This window comes from Dermacentor silvarum, chromosome 4, assembly GCF_013339745.2.
Source record: "Dermacentor silvarum isolate Dsil-2018 chromosome 4, BIME_Dsil_1.4, whole genome shotgun sequence".
Classification (NCBI taxonomy): Eukaryota; Metazoa; Arthropoda; class Arachnida; order Ixodida; family Ixodidae; genus Dermacentor; species Dermacentor silvarum.
Genome location: NC_051157.2, coordinates 10260088 through 10282566, shown reverse-complemented (window position 1 = coordinate 10282566; position 22479 = coordinate 10260088). Strand labels below are relative to the sequence as shown.

General features: G+C 48.0%; 1 protein-coding gene across 2 annotated transcripts in view; it reads right to left on the bottom strand.

The window, feature by feature from the left end:
* LOC119448119 (gamma-aminobutyric acid type B receptor subunit 2) overlaps window positions 1–22479 on the bottom strand; it is a 209174-nt gene that overhangs the window by 11597 nt on the left and 175098 nt on the right. For both annotated transcript variants that reach the window (XM_049665192.1, XM_049665193.1), the window contains 6 exons: window positions 22068–22128; window positions 19391–19480; window positions 17525–17675; window positions 12859–12994; window positions 12121–12237; window positions 144–266 (listed from right to left, as the gene is read on the bottom strand). In XM_049665192.1, the coding sequence (XP_049521149.1) occupies window positions 144–266; window positions 12121–12237; window positions 12859–12994; window positions 17525–17675; window positions 19391–19480; window positions 22068–22128 (678 nt within the window). The remainder of the gene's footprint in view (window positions 1–143; window positions 267–12120; window positions 12238–12858; window positions 12995–17524; window positions 17676–19390; window positions 19481–22067; window positions 22129–22479) is intronic.

Genomic DNA, 22479 nt, shown 5'->3' with positions numbered 1-22479 from the left:
GGCTGTGGCGCACGCACCTGCTAAGCACTTCGGCATGCACCTATGACGTCAGGGAGCCCGAGTTCGCGCTCTTAAGTTGGCAAACCAAAGAGGACGCACGTACGATGAGGAATTAAAAAAAAAAGGATGGCGCTTGAACTAACCTGCATGGTCAGATTTCTCATGGTCCTCTCCATGGGATCGCAGGTCACCCAGAGGGTGACGATCGCACAGTCGATGAGTACCAGAACGCAGACGAGTGCAATCAGCTGCTGATCCTGGAGGAGCTGCAAGGCGCGGAACAATGTGGCGTGCAGAGAAAAAAAAAAGATATATGAGCAGGTTCTGAAAGGGATAAAGGGCGCGCATACGGAGAATCTGTCAACCGTAGCGGGTTCTCTCGTATACTCACGTACTGAGGGATACACAATGAATGGATAGAGAGGAACGGGGGAGCAGCTAGAACGACCTCAGCAGGAGTGCGCGAACGCGGGGAACAATGCATCATCTTCATAACTGCTGTTGTGTCTACCCGAAGATTACAGCAATGACGAACCAGTGGGACTTTTTGTTCGCAGGTCGGTAACAATCAGCGTTGTGCCTGGAGCAATTGCTGTTGAGTTTCTGCGGCTGCTCTGTAGTGGCGGTCGTAAACAGGCATGTGTTACAATGCCGCACTATTTAGCATTATGTAACGAATGTTGGTGTGAGATTTTTTAATACATGTAAACTCCGCAAGATACGTGACACGGGGCCCCATACACGGAAACAAATTACAGATCGAGGATCGAATCAGACTTTTCTATAGCGCCGTTCGAAGAGAAGAAACTTTCTTGCTTATTCGCGATACAACTGAATACGCGACTGGTGTTTCATCATTATGCGACACGCATGCACGCACGCACGCACGCACGCACGCACGCACGCACGCACGCACGCACGCACGCACGCACGCACGCACAGTCTAACGCCTCTACAGTGAAATGACCTGCATAACGAAGGACTGATTGTCCCAGAAGAATTCCTATCTTTCATATGTGTTGTGAACACCTCTACAAAGGAGACCACTACAACGAATTTGCCTGTACAGTGAATGAATTTAGGCGTGCCCAACGGCTGCAGGTTGTTGCTTTACAACGAACACCGCGTCGCGGTGCCGTCACTGCCCTCCACAGACGTCACCGATCACCAAGATGAGCCCTGCGATAGCGCTAACGGCAGCACCAGCTACGCATTGACGAGTGTGCCGATATCACAAGTTTAGTTCGCCGCTCCAGGAATCGCTCACCTATAGTATACGCTGCTTGCTATAATGCATTAGCGGGTGCAGTGACTGCTGAAGAATACGTCGCATTTGATGACGACGAGATGATGTAATCTTAATTGACCACCGACGATGTCTTCAAAGCCATCTAACGCAGAAAAGACGCGAATGCCAAAAAATGCAATGGTTATGAACATCATGTGAACTAGCCAATAATTTTGACGGCAAGGGAGGCGATAGCGGCATTCGACGATATGCATATTTACTTAGCGTAGCTCCTGCGTTTCGCTGCGGAGCATACTACAAACTTTCGGTGCAATAAGGCTGGCTGCAGTCGAACATTTTGTCAAAGTGCGCGCAAAAAATTTGCGACTTACGCATATTTCAGTAAGTCCCTCTTGAATTCACGTTAAACAAAGTTTTCTCTTGCTGAGCATGCTTAGCTTATTCTATTGTGAGCGGTACAGTACGTGACCTTTACAACAAAGTGGCATGTATAACGAAACATTTTGGAGGTGCCGCGCACTTCGGTATAAAGACGTTTAATCGCATACGCGCGCGTGTGCGTGCGTGCATGTGAGTGTTTGTGTGTTCCGGTCAGTGCAAAATCTACATATATGCATTATTAAATCTTGTTTTCTTGTTGCTTTTAGAGAATAAATATAGATGAGCCGTGCAACGTGCGGAATAAGTTTTTCTTTTTGTTCTATTGGCAAGCGTGAGACGACTCAGTTGGTGTTAACCATTGCAGACGCGTCAGTCTTGCTTGTGTTGCACGCGCTCGGCATGGTTATTTCGGTGGATTCATGCAACGGACCGAAACAATGATTCATTTCGTGGATCGAGCACAAAGTTACTCAGCGGCATCGAATCACACCGCGGACACCTCGTTTACGGTGACATTGTTCATGTCGCTGTTCGATGCTGCTCAGCTCGGTCGCGCTCCGTCCTTGCACTTATTCGGTGATTCGGTCTGTTGTGTGAATCAGGCTTACCCGAAGCAGTCTCAAATGGTCTGCTAGCCTCCCAACCAGAATGTCAGTGTCATCTACAATATTCCAAAATAGGAGATGATCTCCATTGTAACATATTAGCATCAGCGGCTCTCTCTGCGTGGGCCGTTAAGCAACCTGGAACGCACATGTTTTAGCGCGCAGCTTTTCGGCGCCCGCTCCTGTGGAGAGCGTCGGCGTCGACCTCCCTCGGCGTAACCGAGCGAATGAGCATAGTGAAGGATGAAAACGTGAATGCGGAGGGCAGCGGGGGATAAAAGGCGGCGATAGCGAAGAGAGCGCGAGGGGGAGAGCGGAGGAGGAGGGTATGGCGAAAGCGTCAGAAGGAACGCGTAGTGCCACGCAAGACGGGCTCTGCGGCGACGATGACGACGAGATGGCGTCAGAGTAGCACGTCGTCTGTTCACCGATGACGCCACCGATATCTTATATGGAAACAAAGAGCTGCATGAGCGGAAGTCCGTCTGCAGCGGCTGCTGTGAATCGCGACCACGCATCACCCACGCGATGCCTCTCACGATCTCCCGATTACAGTCGCGCCACACTTGGCTCAGTTCGCAACGTGCCGCACGAGACAGATTGTCCACGCAAGCCAATATATCGCGAAATGAAAGCACGTATACATATGCGCTCAAATTTCGTATTAGGGAGTATAGCAATCGTGTTTAATCGTGTGGAGGCGCGTACTCGTATTATGCTTGCGGAACCGTATCACAGCAGTCAAGGCCTTGTATGCGCAAAGAAAAAAAAATGATTGAGGATAGATGAAAGTCTCATGGACGTGCTCACTCGCCGCGAACGCGAGCCTTACGAAGGCACAGAGTACTGCGCTGTTCTTGACTTTTAAGAATATGGCGTATAGTTTTTCCCAACGGTGAAAATGCGCCGATGAACGCGCTTTATTTCTTTCTTTTTCGCGTTTAAATTGTGTTGCTCTGGCGCCGCTTGTTACGGTCGTGCACATCGAGCGTATACCGAAGAGTCACAAGAGCGTTTTCAAGGAGGTGCGACGAAGCTCGTAATTTTATCGAGTGAACACAGTAGACATGACGTGGCCCAAAACAGTCGACAAGGTGGTATCGTGCGAGTAAAGAAGACACAAGGCACCAAAGAAGGAAGGAAGGAAGAGAGGAAATCACCGAGTAGAGGAGATGAAGTGCAAGGAAAGTCATACGCGGCAGGTTTGGCCGAAGAAGGATGGCAGGGCTGAGTAAAACCGTGGTGTCAGCTCCGCGGTTTCGGTCGGTGAGCAGCGACGCGTGCGAGTCCTCCCACAGGCGAACAGCTATCCCGGCTGCGCTCGCTCCCGAACGCCTCCGTCCCACGGGAAGCGGCGCGCTGCACAAGATGGCGCCTGGGAAGCGATGCGCGGAAGTAATCGCCGAGTCAGAAGGTCCCGCTTGATCACCTCATTTGGCCTCCGCGCTTATGGTGGGCGCCTTCGCGCACTAACCTCTCCCTTTGCTTCTACCTGCCGCGTTCCTGTTCCCGCCGAGGAGCGACGCGACGCGGCCGTGTTCCGACACTGCTGCTGAGGCGGCAACACGGCCTTCCCGACATAGATGTCAAGGGAGCTGCGTCGGTAAGTTCTGAGAGAGAGAGAAGGGGTTGGAGAATGGTAAATATTTAGGGGTGGGTGAATAATCGAAACGTTCGAATAACGAATCGAATGGTGTACTCGGTCTTCGAATCGCATAGTAACTATTGGTAAATGCGGATATTCTTGGAACACTTTTCGAATATTTCAAAACGTCAACTGCACCACATTAAAATGCAAAGTTGGAGCAAAAGTACGGTAAATTCTCATGTTATACGTAATACACGTATAAAATGAGAACTTGCGTAGTAAAGCGGTCTACGTCGCTTAGGTAGCTGTACTTTACACTGTGATCATTCGCGTTTACTGAAGATTCCGGTGCATGTGAAGAAACTACTTGTTTGCTCGTAATGCTCCATTTGTGCTTTTGATAAACAGCGCTTCATAACGTACTATGTAATGACAGAAAGTTGCGAACATTAAAAATACCAGGATGTGAACATCGTTTTATATTACTTGTGATAAAGGCTGTTCATTATTCGAAAATTATTTGAAAGCGATTCACTTCTGGCATTACTCGATTTGTATTCGATTCGGTCTTAAAGATCACAATTCGCACACCCCTAAAAATCTTACATATGCCATGTTGCGGTACGAGTGACCGAAAAACTACCCGAGCTGAGAATGGGGACTGCTTCTGCCACGTAAACTATTTTTGTCGCATACTTGACGGACGGACGCACGGTCGAACACATTTTTATTGCACACACAAGATTTAACAACAAGCGAGATCGATAATTGTTAAGGTACGACTATACCAGCGGAAAGCTTTATGTGGATGTATCCAAACCTATATAACCATAGCGCATGCGTAAAAGCGATACTGCATAGAATCCTGAATTTGTAAGAGTGAAAATATGAGCTATTTTGTTCCAAGTTTAAACATCGCAGTCTGGCATCCACAAACGACGTTTAGACTTGGAAAAAACTAGCCTCTTTTTTCACTCTTACAAATTGAGGACTGTATGCAGCAGTGCTATCACGCTTGTGCTTTGGTTATGTATAGCTTTGGCTACATAAATGAGTGTCAGGCCATGCAGGAAACTTCGGTCCACGAGCGAGGCGAGACTAAATCAGCGCTCCTAACCCATGAGCTCGCCCCCGGACGTTAGCATCAGTTGACCATGCTGGTAGCGAAATCGTTAATTCTGAATCACGTGAACCAACTTTCACATGTGAAAGGCCAAGCAATAACTGCACGCAATTTTTAGACCTCAACTTAATTTTGAACAAACACAATGTTCGTTGGATGTGTGACCCCCGCACAAAGAACCTTCTGCCATACGACAGCGCGCATACTCGTAAAACGGCGTATCGTATGTCGCATGTGTTAAAGTTTCGTTAATGAGAAGTTGTCGCCACACGGCCGCAGAAAGTTTGAGCAATCAGGTCGAGCGTCTATAGCCACTGCCGGTTTTCCTTCTGCTCGCGTCATATACCGTCTACGTAAGAGCCAGCCTTGCAGGAATTCAAGCAAACAAGTGCAGACCCAGCGCAGCAGCCGGAAAAGGACAAACGAAGGCTCCAACACTCATAGGTTTTCACACAATCTTAAAAATATAGCCAACAGGTATGACGTTATAGCTGTTTTTTTCTGCTCCATGTAGGTTAGCACAAATATGCAAATATGTATTTCACTATAGCCATTCTGTACGAAATCGTGTGCGAAAAAGCACGCGCATCGTTGCACTGATTGTACTACACACGTGGTGTACAAGATTCCACTAATTTGTAGTCGAGCGTATATTGGCCAGACAGGACGATGCTTCAATGCGACAACGCGAGAACATTATCGAAGAACAAATCTGGGGGAGACCTCGCAGATCACTGTAACCGATGCGGGTGCACACCGCACTGAGGTAAGACTGCCTTTCTAAGACACGCAAAAAAAAAAAAAAAAAAAAAGAAAGAGGTAGTTGAAGCAGCCCACATTAGGAGAGTTGGTGATCCCTGCGTGAGCACGCCTAGTGTAATTATTAGCGATAAATAAATGCAGTTTCTCATGTGTTTTTGTATTTTGTTGTTTGATAGTATGTACCAATTGACATGGCCGTGGATGTTTGCGTCGTCGCCCTCGACAAGGACCCGGCGTTGCCTGACAGATCCCCCATAGAGGTGTATGATCTAGGTAGGCTACAAAGTTTAAGTTTTGTCTATCAAACACATATTTCAAGTTCCTGAAAAATTCTTTATCGGCAAGTCCACGGAAATGGGGGTGCGTCGATTTCGGTCATAGTCGCTAACTTAACAATGGAGGATATCGAAACTCAGGTGTTGTCCTCGTTTACACCGACACCGAAAGTCTTCTTCAGGTACGTCGACGACTGTTTCAGTGTTTTGCAATGACAGAACCTTGGCCTTTTCGCGGTTCACCTGAACAGCATGCAAGCAGCAATTAAGTCCACCGGAGAAGCGGAATCTGAAGGCCAACTGCCGTTCTTGGAACCCCTTATGCAACGCGAAGGGCCGCATCTGTTATTGAAGGTGTTCAGGAAGCAAACTCACACTGGTCGCGACCTCAACTACACATCGGTGTACCCTGCTTCACAAAAGAGGTCTGTTGTCGGTTCTCTTCTTCGCCGGGCGAAAAACGTGTACACTGCAGCGGAAGACCGCATGGCGGACCATGCAGTTGTGCGTCGGGAATTGACGGCTTGTGGATACGCTGAGTGCTTCATTGACTCAGTAGGGCGTGGCTCGCGCAAGTGCAAATGCCACCCACCCTGGACCCTAAAAAAAGAAAAAAAAAAACTGCCTTCGATACCATACGTCCCAGGCGTAAGCGAGACCCTTGCACGCGTTCTGAGGTCATATGACGTGCAGGCTGCGCACGTTCCCCCCCGGAAACTCGGACACGAGCTCGCATGCGTGTAAGAGACCCTTTGGAAAAGGACAAGCTCCCAGGTGTGGTGTACGTCATTCCGTGTGCGGATTGTCGCTATCTCTACGCCGGAGAAACCGGAAACTTCAGGACAGGACTTCAACAGCACAGGAATGACGTCCAAAAACGACACGTTGCGTCGAATGTCCTGGCCGAACACTGCGCAGCTACGTCAAATACAATTAACTGTGAAAAATCTCGCGTGATCACCAGGGAACGAAATCATTCGACGTGTCTTTATCTTGAGTCCTTAATCATCCAAACCACGGCGCACACTCTTAATCGCAACGAAGGAAATCTGTCGTCCATGTATGCCAAATGCCTTAACCATGTCTTGAGCCGCACATAACAAAAAATTGACCACCCTTCCAACTATACTATGAAGAGGGGTGCAAGAAAAGCTTGTGTTGACTCGTTTGTGGCCCGAGCGCGTGCCGAGCACGAGCCAAACCGAGGGGCGCCAACGAGCCAGCTGCGGAAGACTTCCACTCCGTAAAGATGGTTAACCAGCGAAGCTGAAACGTGCGGCCCCGGTGTTTATCACTGGGTTAATCCAAAGGGTTCATTAAAGTATTTCTCAATTATGAGGTTACACACACGTTCGGCTGCGACGGAGAGAACGACGTCACTGACGGTATGCCCGCAGTCCGACGTTGTCGCTTGCGTTCGATGTCTCGAGTTTGCTCGGCGGCATGGTTAGCAGCATTCATCCGCCATTGCCGCTTGCGATTCTTAGCAATTAAATTGCTTCAAAATTAAATCTGTCCGTTACGTAAGACAATGAATGGCTCATACTCCCTTAAGCAATGCCTCATACCCCTGTAAACGCGGCCTCCTCATTACGACGACAGAAGAGAAGTGAAATTCTACGCTGGAATGATTAGCGGCAATGCAGCCAACTGTGGAAGAAGATGACGACGACGAACGCAAGAGCAGTGAAAGAGCGCATGCCGAGCACGAGCACGAGCCAACGAGCCAGCTGCGGAAGAAGACGACGACGCTCGAGCAGCTCTGAGACCAGCTGGTTTTAATGCAAAAGCCTTTGATGGCTCATTCTCGCGGCGTCCTACTGTCCGTCCGTCCGTGCCCTGGAACGGTGCCAGCTGTGGCCTCTCCCCCTCACACTCTCTCAGCAATCACGTGATGGCACAGCGGCGGATAGCAACAGTTGCGCCGCCACAGCTGTGACCTCTCCCCCTTACACTCTCTCAGCAATCACGTGAACGCACAGTGGTGCGCGCGGCAACGCTCCTTCGTGAAGTCAGACGTCTCGTTGCAGCAGTCGAGTTAGCCGGATGGCTTCCAAGCGGTCCGGACCGGTGATGATTCCACGGCAAGCGGTTCGGAGAAGCACCCCAAGAATGTGGATTCCCCCGATACCGGCCGAGTCGGCGGGGAAACCAAGCTGCTGGAGTTGCAATTTACGCTCAGCCAGACGTTGAGCTTACCCCAGTCGACACGGACGACGTTCACTTTGACCACGGAGAAGCGTGTGCAGTCAGGTTGTCGACTGGGCTCTTTGTAGTCTGTGTGTACTTGGCCCCAAAACTTGGACAAGAAGCAGCCATTGCCTTTGTGAATTGCATCCTACCAACAAGCGTCAGGCATCGGCCGATGGTCGTTGTCGGGGATTTCAACCAAGACGCTAGGAACAGACATGCATTTGTCAGTGGTCTACAAAGTTCACTAGCGTTACAATTGGTCACACCGACGACAACAACCACCACGCAGCATGGCAGCTGTCTTGATCTCGTCTTCCAGACATATCCAACCACCAAATATCTCGAGTACATATCAGTACATTTCAGTGATCACAAGGCAGCTATCGTAGACGTCGACCCAGCCAAGCATAAGGAATTCATGGGGCATTAAAGCAAAGACACAAAGAATTCATGAAGAAACAGTCCATCGTTTACTTCAAACCACACTTTGTCAATCTTTGCCAAAAATTTGAAGGACACTTTGTAAATTCCAAAGTGTGTTCGGCGAAAGCCTGTGCCCATTCCACTGGGAGTGTTGTGCACAGAAAAAAAAAAAAAGACATGTCATAGTCGAATGGCCACAGCATTTCGCCGAACACACTTTGGAATTTACAAAGTGTCCTTCAATTTTTTTTTTAGCGTTCCATCGCCGGCGCAGGCTAGCGTATGCAAGCTTCGCCTGAAAAGGGCGCAAGCTCTGCCGCCTCTTTCATTGTGAACAAGGTTCCCGTGCGGGAGCCGGAACTTAAATATATTTTAAAACCATTTGGTCGGTGTCCGGATCTCGTCCTTTTAAGTATAGCATGTCTGCACGTATAAAAGTTGGTTTGACGATTCTAACATCAAATAATTGGAAGTCAGTGCGCGTCTACGGCGTTTGTGTTCTTTTAATGTCCGTATATTTGCGCTGCACAAACTCAGTTTCCAATAACTGTAACCTGAAGCGCGCACGGGCGAGAGTTGCACAATGGCTCGAGCATGCGGCTTTTCTGCAAAAAAAAAAAAAAAAAAAAATGCCACGCTCTGCTATCGTTTGCTGAACCCATAATGAACGACAACACAGAAGTGCCCTTTTCTCCTATAACAGCCTTGCTAAACCCTTCTTTCGAAGCGGATGTTTTTCTTCCCACCAGAGCTAGCGCAAACACCACACGCCTCTGAGGTTGGGTAAAGAACTACATACCGAGGCTTACTCGCAACTTATAGCACCTCGCTGCAGATTGAAAAAAAAAAAAAAAAAGAAAAGAACTGTTCAGCTTTCTTTCTTGGGAAACTTGGATCACTTTGACGCTGTAAGTTCTCCCTTGCATAAACACGCTGGGATTCTTAGCACACTTTCAGCTTATAGATTACGCGACGAAAGTTATACGCTGTGTAGCGTGGGTTGCTGGATTGTCCCTTTCTGTTTACTTGGCATTGTTCGTTATTACTATAATTTTGTTTTACTGCATATACCTGCAAAGCGCTTCGAAGGTAAGGTAAGCAGCATCGGTGCCCGATTCAAAAGGCAAACAAGAAGCGCTACGTGCATGTTTTAAGTGACAACAGTAACAGTGTTACGCTGATAAAATTACACTAACTGCATTTACTTTCTGCTGTTACTTAAACTGGGGCGAAATTATCTGGTTTCGCCATTTACTACCGTCACAAATTGTTAGTGCCAGTTTCTCGGTGCCTACTGTTGGTTATTCCTTTCATGGTTATGTGATATTTCCTTTTATAAAGACACTTCTGGTATAGATCGAAAGAAGTATAACGAATAAAAGTGAATGAAATAACTATCAAAACTTTCTAATTTAAACACAAGCTATCCTTCTCCTCACCCAATTCCCCAAATAGGCATCGAGCCACCATATAAATATATAGTCCTCTCTCTGCTGTCTTCAACGATCAGAATGTAAACTATATCTTACTGATATATTACTAATATTATACTGGGATGCTTTTCAAGGTAGACGGATATGCTCATTGACGCGCACGCACATACGCACACATAGACACGTTTGCCTTCCCATAGAATCAGAAAAATAAATAACTGGGCCCGCATTCAGAAAAACGTCTTACGCTATCGTAAAAGAAAATCCCAGCCAACCCTGATGTTGGACATCATTAGCGAATCCAACCGTTGCCCAATGGAAAAACGCACGTACGAACGAAAAGATTTGGGAATTCGGCCCCTATATAGTTGTGGCTTTTTGCTTACGATCACGGGGTTTCCATGGCTTGAGCAAGACTTCCCATTGGTAGAGTGGCAATGCTATCGCCGTTTACAAGGGCAAAGTAACGCAATGGCAGAAGGGCGCTGTCTTCTGCAAAACTTATACCACGTACGGAATAGTCGCGTTCATATTAACTTCAACCGGCGACTGCACAGTTGGACGCTATATACGAAGATGAGCGCTTCGCGATTGGGCAAATTTCATTATTTTGTAGTGTCCGGATTTAGCTCATTTTGGTCAAGGGGCAAAAAAAAAAAAAAGAACCATTTACATTTCTAAGCTGGCCGACAAGTTCATTCGTCCAATTCTGTTGGTTATGCGGGAAAGGAACTGGCGTGCTCATTCGGACAGCCGTAGTGTTGCTTGGGTAAATGCGGTGTCGAATATCTTCACAATGCTATAGATTGCATTTATTTTAGCTTATCCTCATGAATTCTGCACGTGCAGATTAAGCACGGAAGAACGCAGGATCGCGCGACGCAGTCCATAGCGTGGCAACGTACGTAAACAGCACTTGCCGGGCTGCTCTATCTCGGGCGGCATCATTGCATTAAATACAATTAGTTAATTGTTCATCGAGAATAGAGGAAAGCCGCTGTATTCGAACAAGTTGTCAGTGCACACCTGTGTCCGTGTTTTCTCGTCTCCTGTAGTTCCGTACAATTCGTTGCATCTCGTTTCAGGATTCTCGTATCATGCACTTACGTGTCCCGGAGCGTCACAACCGCCGGTCGCGCTTTTCTTTTTCTCCCCACAACGAATGCCGTGCAATGTGTCAGTCGGATTCAGAGAACTTCTCTTAACGTATTTTCCTCGTTATAAGGGCCACTTGGGGACCTTGTTTACCTGTCCGCGGGTCTAACCGGAATCTAGCAACGATTGTCGGACAACCTGGCAACAGTCCATGCCACGATAGCCCGTGAGAAAAAAAAAAAAAAAAAAAAAAACCGCACCGAAGTAATTGGTGCCGTGCTGACAATGCGGAACGTGCGCGGTGGAGAGATCTGCGTTAAGGCAAGACATGCATGACGCGGGCACGGAGACGCGAATGCAGCACATTCGCTGCTATTATTAGCATCAAGACGTTCCTTCTATTGATGACCCGTTTATAGCAATGAGGATGCGTTTTGCAGCGAAGATGTATACCTCTCTTTGGTCGGAAAATTTCGTGGCGTAAACACAAAACACCAGGTTAAGAATTGAAGGCAAACGGCATATCTTTCTTTGCAATCAGGCATATATATATATATATATATATATATATATATATATATATATATATATATATATATATCAGTGAAGCAAAGAATCACAGGAGCCGGCACAGAAATAGTTAAAAAAATAGAAGCACGTAGGAAAAACATAACAGGACTTTACTGACGTTTCGGCCGGGGTCCGGCCTTCATCAAGAGGCCGGCATTCTAAGACTGCCATGGGTAGACCGCGGAAATTAACGACACCAGTAGAACAGCGTGTATACAATGCTTTTGCTACAGCCTCGCTGGACATTCGCGCTCTCTACTTCTTCGTCTTTTGAGTCTTTATATATATATATATATATATATATATATATATATATATATATATATATATATATGCAAGTATCTTTCTCATTTATGATTGTCACCATCTTACAGACACGGCGTCAGAGGCGGCGATTGTCTATATAACTGCGAACACACGCACCTTGTTCTTGATGACGCCGCTGGAGGCGCGCACGAACAAGTGATGTACCCGGTACGTCTTGATGAAGATCGCTCCAAAAGCCAGGGAGAAGCCGCCCGACAGCAGGAAAGCCCGAACCTGCGCCCCACTGCACTTCAGAAGTTGGCACCACGTGCGCTGACATCAATGTCATGAGCATGGAATGCACAGTGCACTCTCTTCACGCTGGGGATTCCCGGGCTGACGAAGCATGCGCATTACACTTAGATCATGCGTTGTTTAACTTCGGTAATGAGATGTGCAAGCGTAAGGTTTCTTGACATACAGAAGCTTCTGAAGAACTGGGGCCAGATTCACAAAGCTTTTCTTTCGTAAGTTCGCTTTGCCATTCGCTGGCCGCTTTCGCTAATGATATGTCTGGTATCCGGATTGGCTAAAATTCTTTCTTACGAAAAATTCCAGCGTAAGAAGTTTTTGTGAATTCGGGCCCTGAATTCTCCCGTGACCTGTGCACGCAGCTCTAGTCTGAGAAATAAACTGCGTGTAGTCGAGGAAGAAAGTGCCCGCCGAGATGCTCCGTTTGCGAGGAAGTACGTGTTTCCTGTAGTCCAGGAGCGGCTGTACTTCGCAGGCGCCCAGCGCAAAGGAGATCTCATCACTGCGCGCGTGCAGAACCCCTCAGTGCGTTAGCAATTGATGCCAGCTCTGCGCTTCCAGAATGAACGCGTGTAAGAAGAGGAAGGAGATAGCGTGACTCACGGTGCAGAAGACGGCGAAATGCGTGTCACTTCCCAGCGTGCCGTAGTCTAGGCCAAGGACAACGATTGCCACGTAGACGAGCAAGCAGCCCACCACCGTCATGTTGTTCAGCTTGGGACTGGACAGCTTTATGTACCTGTCCGGGAATGTGCCGGGTTGTTTGATGAGAGACGTAAGGGGTAACCCAGTCACTCCGCACTCTCTCTTCGTCGAGAAGTGCAAATTGACGGTTCTCGGATACATTCAATACCATTTTTCAGACTCCAGCCAAGTTGTATGCTTTGAAAGCTGGCATGCTGATGTGCCCACGACTTGAAAATTAGGAACTGTCCCGTCATCATGCGGCAGATGCATGTTATTTAATGAAGTGACAATGAAGACGTCAGCCCAGCAATTGAGTGGTCCTTGCTCACATGAGGCGCACGTCCCTGACACCTTCCAAAATCAGTGGCGGTGGTAATTCGAAGCGGAATTCTACAACGAGCATGATCTCATAAATCTGGATGACTCCGGGTTTCGTTACCATGGTGACGGGAAGAGGCGCGTGCATTGTGCGAGCTGGAACAGTTGGTGGACAGGGCGGAGTGAAAAGTACAAATGCACGATGTGCGTGCAGGCATAGCCGATTGCGTGTGCACCAACCCCACTCGTAAGGATGCTCGCGTGCAGCGTAAAAATGTTTTTTTTTTCTTTTTTTCGGGCGAGGGAGGGTGGTTACGCACTTGACCGGGGACAGGGAGTGTGCCGGGGAGGGGAGAGGGCGGGGTTGGGCAGGTTTTATACTAACACAGAAATTTCGCAGGGGTGGGGGGTGGGGGGAGGGGGCACGTGCTTGGTGTGCCACCATCTGGCTACACCACTAGTGGCATGACGTTCATTATATATATATATATATATATATATATATATATATATATATATATGTATATAAACATTTAGTCAGCCTTTATCGGCAAAATGTAAATAGTTCTTTTTTTTGTTTTTACACAAACTGTTTTGAAAAGATGAAATGCACGACATTTATATCCCTGGAGCGAAAGCAAGCATCGCAGCCATTTTATTAGCTATCTTAGCCCTTCCCGGTCCGAATTTTTCAATGAAGTGAAAATTTTATACTACGCGCAACTAAAAGATAGAAGAAAATTCCACCGAAATTTCTGTCAATTAATCGAAGGCATTTCTCACGAAGTGCCAACAAATCAGTGTTATAAGCAGCATGTGGTTCTTCAGACTTCTTATTTCACAATCAAAATAGTACTAAATATGATCACAGATTATTTGAAGACCATTTTTGTGTCACCAAGGCAGGCGATATTAGGCGTTAGGCAGCAGACTTCAATCACACAGCACAGAGGTCCAACCTTAGCGTGACGCGACGTGTGGACATTTGAGAAATATCTGAAAGACCTCTGGGGCACAATGTCGAAAAATGATCCAAATAGCATTGCTGACCATCACATTTTTGAGAAAAGGTTTGTTGTTTGTATTTATGAATGTCTGACATATTCCGCAAAACCGTATTCCGAGAAGATTCACTTGCCCAGAAAGGGTTAAACGTTAAGTGTTTGCACTGATACTTGCATACGTGCGAAGGTCTACGAATGTATCAAAGTTATCTAAGCTAAGTGTACACCTCGAGCTAAAGAGCTGGAAAATCACAAATTTATCTCTTGATGTTTGGGATACCTTCAGGAGAAAACCGAGGGTCTCTATGTGTATAAATAAGCCCCTGCTTTGGCATCCGCAGGAAACAGTTTTGCGGTGCCATTTTCCAAACATCCGCGCATACATGCCCTCTCATTTTTTTTGCACACACCAGTGATTTCACAAATGAGTTAGGACGTGCCCGCATTCAGGCACCCAAATCGCGCACAAAAGCTGAGCAAGGCTTAACGTTCTGCCCATCGTTGGGAGTGAAGCGATGTCATATAATGGCAATTCGGGGCCATAGAAATTGTAGGCGTTAATAAGACAACCGGTGTTTTTCTGTCGTGTAAGCGTGTACTGCATTTTGGATTTTCTTTTTGTCATTACTGTGAACAAAACAAAATGAAAGCCGAGAACGCCCGAGGGGCAAATAATGAGTGAAAAATACGCCGATAAAGGCCGCGATTCTCACGGCAATAAAACATAAAAAAAGAAACGCGCCGTTGCGTGCCTTTTATGAATGTGAACTAAAATAAAAGCCGGTCAACTAATCTGTTAATCGGTCGGAACTTCCGTCCGCATACGTAGCATATGCGTTCAAAGAATGAAGTGTGTTAGCACTACTTGTTTTCGTAGAAGTCGACATTGCGGTAAATTGTAGTTCGTGTCCTGTTTCGTCTCATTTTGTGGTTGTGAAAGCAGCTTCGAATGTCACTGTTGGACGCACGTCAGCCCTCCATGCAGGTATATTGACGTTCAGAAAGCTGCCTGAGAGTTTACCGAGTGTCAAAGCTAATTTCTGCGAGGGGCAGTCTTTCTACAATAGATGCAGGCGGCGCTAATTCTGATCTCTCAGTTATTTTAGTTCCCTCGGCTCGGGCGGTCGTCACGGCGCGTGTAGCACTGAACTATGAAGCGCACCACTGCCGCCGTCGTCAAGGATTCAATGGAAATATTGTTTTATAAGGGCTCAAGGTATTGAAAGGCGGAAATTGCGGTCACTGACCGTGTTATTGAATGGCGCTGACGCTTATGAGCACATACGGTCGCTTTGCTTACGTGAAGTGGACGCTACCTTGTTGTCATAGAAACAATAACGGCAGAACTTGGCGTTGGTGCGGCGGTGCCATAAGTTCACTGTGAACGAAAAGCAGGCTTATAAAGGGAATAATAACGAGAAAAATGAACAAGCGTGGTGTGAGCGCGCACAAACAAACGTGAATAGATCACACTGAATGACTGCAGACAACGACTGTCGAAACGCTGGCAGCAAGCGCATATATACGCCGCAGTGGCGAAGGTACGTGCGGTCTATCGCTTCAACGGAAACTGAGCGGCGAATGCACGGCGCATAAAGGTCAGAGCCGTGGGGAGATAAGAGACCGTGCGGGCGAGACGAGCGCGGTTGTTGGCAAAGGAGAAGTGCCCCCCCCCCCCCCCCTCCGGCGCTGGCTTCCTTGCTTGCGCGTGGGAGATTGAGTGTGTTCGCTCTCCGTGATAGCGCGCGTCCCCGCACGCTTCCGCTGGGGCATACGGCGCGCGGCGAAGATTTTATCTATAAGGAACCTCACGGCGACGGCGACGGCGACGACGACGGCAGAAATCCGGTTGAAGTGTCCATATAATTGCTATCGCAATAAAATGTGGGTCCCTCACGAGCGGCAGGTGTACGCAAACGTGTGCGCTCAATTAGGGCAGGTTCGATGAACTCAATCGGCGTGAGTTTTCCCGAAAGGCTTAGTACTTCTGTACTAAAAAAAAGTTATAAATCTGCAGCCTTTAGCGATTCCACCGGCTCTAAAACAATTTACTGCAACAGCAGCAAGCTTTCACCTCAAGCACCCCTATTGCTCTGAAGAACGGCTTCTAGTTGTTGTTGTGGTCTCACGCAGCAAGAACGAATGAAACTAAAAAATAAAAATAAAAAATAAACGGAGCTGTTGGTGGCATTCCCGGTTGCACACAATCTCGGTTTCGTCTGGTATGTAGAGTGCGCCTGTTGTGGAATACATGCACCCGTTTCAGAGCCTGCGTGGTCTGCAAGCCCTCGCGCAAATGTCCAAGCGACAAGACTGCCGTACGCAAAGGTTAGCGCGTCCGGCTTACAACTGCTGCCGCAGAGTGACGAGTGTGATCGTTTACATTCACGTCCGCTAGAAATTGTGACGGCCTCTAAAATGACCGCACTGGAGAGAGAGAGAAAAAAATATAGTGTGCACTTTGAAGACATTCTGCTTAAAGGAAATGAAAACCGAGTTATTAAAGCTATGCATAATCGCTTATAAATTTCACACGATGCAGTATATTTCTCGCCAATAATTCTTTCTAGTTTAGTATTTGATGATTTCTGTAGCTTCCACAATTTCAAACTTTGCAAGCATTTGAAAAAAAAAAAAAAAAAAAAACCAACCTTCCCGCAGCACTTTTTAGGCTGCGTGCGACGTGCGCCTGTATGAGCAGAATCTATTTATCTATTTCATTGACAGTGTGATTTGTTACCTGCTAAAAAAACTGTGCTTGACCGCTTGCTGCGTGCTCAAGCTCGTTAGGGGCACGGATTCATGTCCATAATTTCTGCCGATGATTAGCAACTGGTTCATGACCACCTCATGGCAACAAAAGGGTTGTGATGTACCATTTATAAACGTCATACAAACTAGAAGGAGAGTACATGGTTTGTCAGCCTCTCGATAAAGTCACCCTATTCTATCGCACAAACAGCGTCAGGAGGACGAAGCAACAGGTATACGTGCCAGCGTATCGCGCAATGTTCTATACCACATACCACTGTAAGCCGCTGCGCGAATGTTGCTTATTCACTGCACACCTGCCTCGATCAGCTTCAGTGAGTGCGCGTAGCGCCGTAGTGCGCCCGCTCTTGGGTGGCGTAGCAGCCGAGAGGAAGGAATGCTTTTTGTTTCCAGACAAATGGTGCGATGTGTTTACGCGGGGCTCTTGTTCGCGCGGACACGTGACAGCTGGTCCGTTGAAAGAGGCGAAGGATTCGCAATAGACTCACTTGCTCTTGCGGTAGTAGAGGTTGAACACAAGGAAGGCAATGGCCAGCAGCATGCCGAAGGTGGCCAGCACCGATACAGAGATGAATACGCTGCGCTGGATGGTTGCCACGCTCAGCTTGACGATGCGCCGCGCCACGGGCGGCTCGCCGTCTGCTCGCAGTGAAGAAAACGCGAGACACCGGACTGTGAGTCACTCAGTGGCTCACAGATTCGCTGCAGCAAAACCATCCTGGTGCTCGTTTGCAACAGGCGCGATCGGGCATGTCTACACAGCATTCGGCTAAATTTCGCAATTACTTCCTATTTAACATTAAACGGACAAGATCGTCAATCATGTGCCCTGCGCGGAGCGTACGGGAAGGCATATAGCCGACTTAATTAGCGCTTGCAGGCTATTTACATTAAAAAGAACTGCCCTAACGTTCGCACTGGATGTTCATCAATGACTGTCATCGCGTGAGTTGCGAAGCGTGCTTGGCCCATGGGCTAACGCTGCTTGTGCATCTCGCGCAACAGAGGCACTCTTAACCTTCCTTAGAGACACAAGTCTCAATGAGATACATTGGTTTGTGTATGTTTGTGTCTGTGACATGCTTTGTGCATATCATTTCATTTTTCATCACACCCATGCAGGGTAGCATGCTAGGGCAAATATTTACAGGACTTAATACTGTCTGCTGATGCACGATCAATGAACTTCCTATGGACGTTTTACTCGGGGAGAGCGAGAACGTCCTTTCTGGTCTGTGGCGCGGGAGGGCAAAGGCACGCGCGGCAGCGTCATGAAATGCTCTGCGGAGACGCGTACTGCTCATTAGCTCACGTGCTCTGGCATAGTCCTGCGTTACGCGACACAGAGTTCAACAACGAAGAGGTCTGGGAGGAAGCCCTTAAAAGCGGCGACCTCTCGGTTCAACTTCGGGCTGTCCAGAGGGCCTGCGAGAGGGCGGAGGGCCACGGTCTTCCGGTCCCTGTGTGGGAGCGGCCCGCGACTGCTACCGACTCCCCCTGAAAGGGGGCGTCCAAACGCAGTTCCTCAGGACCTGAATAAAAGTTCTTTGTCTGTCTGTCTGTTTTGCACGGTGATTGAGTGCCGCAGCCCAAAGAGCATTATGGCGACGCCCAGAACACTACTTGAAAAGAGGTCTATAGAGAACATAAGTGAAACAGTAACAACAACAACAACAACAACAACAACAACAACGACAACAAGAAATTATTCCAGCATCACTCTGCAACCGAAAGCAATGGAGCACTGACATAAGAGCATGATCATTGAAGTGATTTAACAAAATAGTACGCTAATAACTTTTTTGCTGTCTGTGCAAGGGCCTCGTTTCCTACGAGCACCGCCTGCAAGGTTTTCATGGGTGTCACTCAACGTGAACATACTCGAAACACTATATATATATATATATATATATATATATATATATATATATATATATATATATATATATATATATATATATATACTCTGAAACACTCCAACCCCACGAAGATCTAATACGAGATGCGAAACGATGTGTATAAGCATCAAGTTCTTTACTGTTTAAGCTTCTAGCTTGGCGCATGGTTTAGGGCCTACTTATTTCTGGAACATGCATTATGAGTATAGTAGTAGTGCACAAGCGTGACTCTCATTACGGTTCTTTCTACGTGTGTGTGCATTTTTTCTTAATATTTCTGCCTCCCCTTACCCCTTCCCCAGTGCAGGGTAGCAAACTGGATATCTACCTTCCGGTTAACCTCCCTGCCTTTCGCATCTCATTTATCTCTCGCTCTTTCATTACGGGCACACAAATGGCGAGACAATAAACACTGAAAGAGAGAGCAACGAAACAAGGCTAGTAAGAAAGCATTACCTTGCCAGATGATCGGGCGGCACCTTATACAAGAGAAGTCTAGTGTCTTGGAGTCCGGTATGTACAGGGCCACCTTGCGTAGGAAGCCGCCTGCGTTGAGACGCCAGAGGCAAACCGCATTGTTGCATCGCCTTCTTAGGATCAAGTTCATTCTGGTTCCCTATTGGCCCTTGTTGAGTGTTGTTGCGAAAGCGAGACATAAAATGGCCGACGGCGGCCGCACGTGGTCGGCTCACACATAGCGGCAACACACAGCGGGCACTGAAGCACCCGCTATGGGTGCTTCAGTAACACGACGACCGGTATTCTTTCTTTTTCTCTCTTTTATTCGGCGGATTTGCTGCAATGAATACGTAATAAAAATCAACCAAAAAAGAATCAAATAAACGAATAGAGTAATGTGAGATGCAGGTACTGCAGCAATGAGCTAGCGTATTTGTTCTCCATTATTACCCAACGGGTAAAGTCATCTGGAAAATTTGGCCTCCTTGAGCATGTTGTGCCTAATATCCCGAGTACCTGGGAAAAGCCAAAAGTGACGACAAATGTCCGTCGTAGAACTCTCGGAGATAGTTTTGCTTTTGCGTAATACAACGTAACGAGCTGCACCTCAATGCAGCGACGGACGCTCTGCGCGCTCGCTTAGCCAATCAGCGCTCACTGAGAGTGATCGGTCCAGAACAGGGTTGCAGCTACAACGGCTTCCGAAATGGCGGTCGGCAGACACCGCAATTTTTGATTTCTGCCCGATCGTCCAACAGCTCCCGCAAACTTCCACAGTACCTCTTGCGTACGGGGTAGCCCCGGTCTGCGGCACCCATCGAGGCATCGCTAACTATTGATGGTTAGGCGACATGCAAGTTTCCAATCAGACTATATGCCACCGATGGGCTTATGGTCTTCATCCCGAATCGTTGTTGGACTTCATTGACTGAAGTCAAGTACAGCTAATATGGAACACCTGATTTACGCCCCAGGGCAGGCTAAAGAAACAGCAGTCACAAGTAAATTTGATAATTTATGGTCGCACCCGACATTTAGTTTCATTCGATTATTTCCATTTTTTTTCTCTGCGTTTTCTGACCTAGTCTGGTGATGGAGGAATTTCACAGTACACTTTCATACCCGATTTGATCAGACCGTATCGTGGGACGTCTATGTAATGGGGGAAAAAAGGAGACTTTTCTGTTAGCGATACGCCTATCCGGTGGCATAGAAGCACCTCCTATACTTTGTTTTCTCGTCTGGCTTCTGTTAACATTAAGTATCTCCACAAATGAACACACTGGAATTGAATGATTTGAGGTTTCGTCTCCCGTTTTCCTAATTCAATATGCATAGCTGCGTTCGGATGGGAGCTTCTTCATCGTCTGCGAAAGGAGTACGCATGCCCCCCCCCCCCCCCCCCCCTTCCCGTTCGCGTTTTCCTTTATGTCCCGTGTTCGTCCCATCCTCGCGCATGTCTGCTGTATGCTTCTGGAATTCACGAGGTTTGTGTGCCTTTTGTCTCACGCGGAGCAGTGCGTGTATGCACTGATACTTGCGGCACGTTAACGTAGGAAGGACTACCGTTTGCTGAGCAGATCTGTTTGGGTGCGTTGGCCGGGTGTCCGATGGCCAGAGTAGCCGAATACGGATGTAGGAAGCCCCGGCACATTTTCTAAAAGCTCTCTAATCGTGCTTCGTTTCCACCTTTACCATACATGGGGCGTAAGCACAAAGTCATCTACGCAACGTCGTGTACACGCTTCCCGTCCCTATATTGCTATCCCGATAAAGAGACCAGAAGATTCCTCGTTACTTCCGCTAGAACTCTTCTGTACATGCTCTTCCTACCCCATTTCCTTACGGATCGCTTTCACGGAAAATAGACGAGAGGAACGAGGGCCAATTAGCCTGCAGCTCTTTATGCGGTCCTCGGTTTAGCCCAATATAAACAGCTAGCTACATGCCCTCGCCAAGAACGGGCGCAGGCAATAATGCGCCCAGGTTTGCTGCGGGGCAGGCTGCTGCGCACCCCGTGTACCCAATGTGCAGCGATAGTTTCAAGCTGTTGTTTCTGCACGCTCGCGTTAGCACGTTCCCGGCACTGGCTCGAGGGCCAACGGCAACGAGGCAGGCGCGGACACACGAGGCGGACTCTTCCGAGCCGCTTTTTTGAGCGCGCGTCGGATTGGATCGAGGGCCCTCCACTGTCGTGTTCCGAGGTTCGTTTCATACCGCTCATTAGCGTATGGCGGTGCTGTGCGGACGGCGATACCGCCGTGACTAATGAAGCGAACATTGCCGCGCATGGCCCGCTTGTTCACGCGCTTTGTTCGGCGAGCGCGTTTACTTGCTTATTTTTTCTGCGAGCCAAAATAACGCCGCCCGATAAGGTAAGAGAGTGCCATACAGTTTGTTGCGTGGCGAACAGGCTGGCACTCCACCATCATGCGTCGGTGTTTTGTTCGCTGCGGCGCTGCTTTTACCGCACTTTTCGACTGCGTGACATTTGTGTGCGTGTTATTTCCGTGCTCCCCACTTGAAAAGACTGGGAAAACCGGCGGCTCGTCCTGACAGGAGCGAACTGGTGCCTTCAATGAACCTGTCGTGGCATCCGTTTCCTGCCTTATCTGTCGTAGCACGGAACTTGCAACGTTGCTAGAAAGGGGGCGTTGATTTTGCCAGCGCTCACCTTGATTCTGCTGGAACTCAGTGATGCCGACGCGATCACTGCCGGAGAATGAGAGGGGGCCCTGGGCAGAGCAAAACAAGAGACGCGTGTTGTATGCGTCGGCGAGTTGTTTCGACTCCGGCAACCGACTTTATTGAAAACTATGCACAGAACACTCGCCAGTCTGACCAGTGTGACAGTCTTGTTCAAACTATACTGTTGCGCAAGGCGTCACGGTAGCTCCTCGTATAGTGACCGGCCTTTCTACTGCATAACAACATTAAGAGCAGATATTGGTGGGCTAGTTGGTCGGTCATCAGTGCTCTAAAAGCAACGCTCTTGTGGAACATCGATGAACGCAAAAGCAAACACCAGCGCTCACCTTTGTCTGCGTTTGTCTCTGTCCATGTGTCCACAAGTGCGTTGCTTAAAG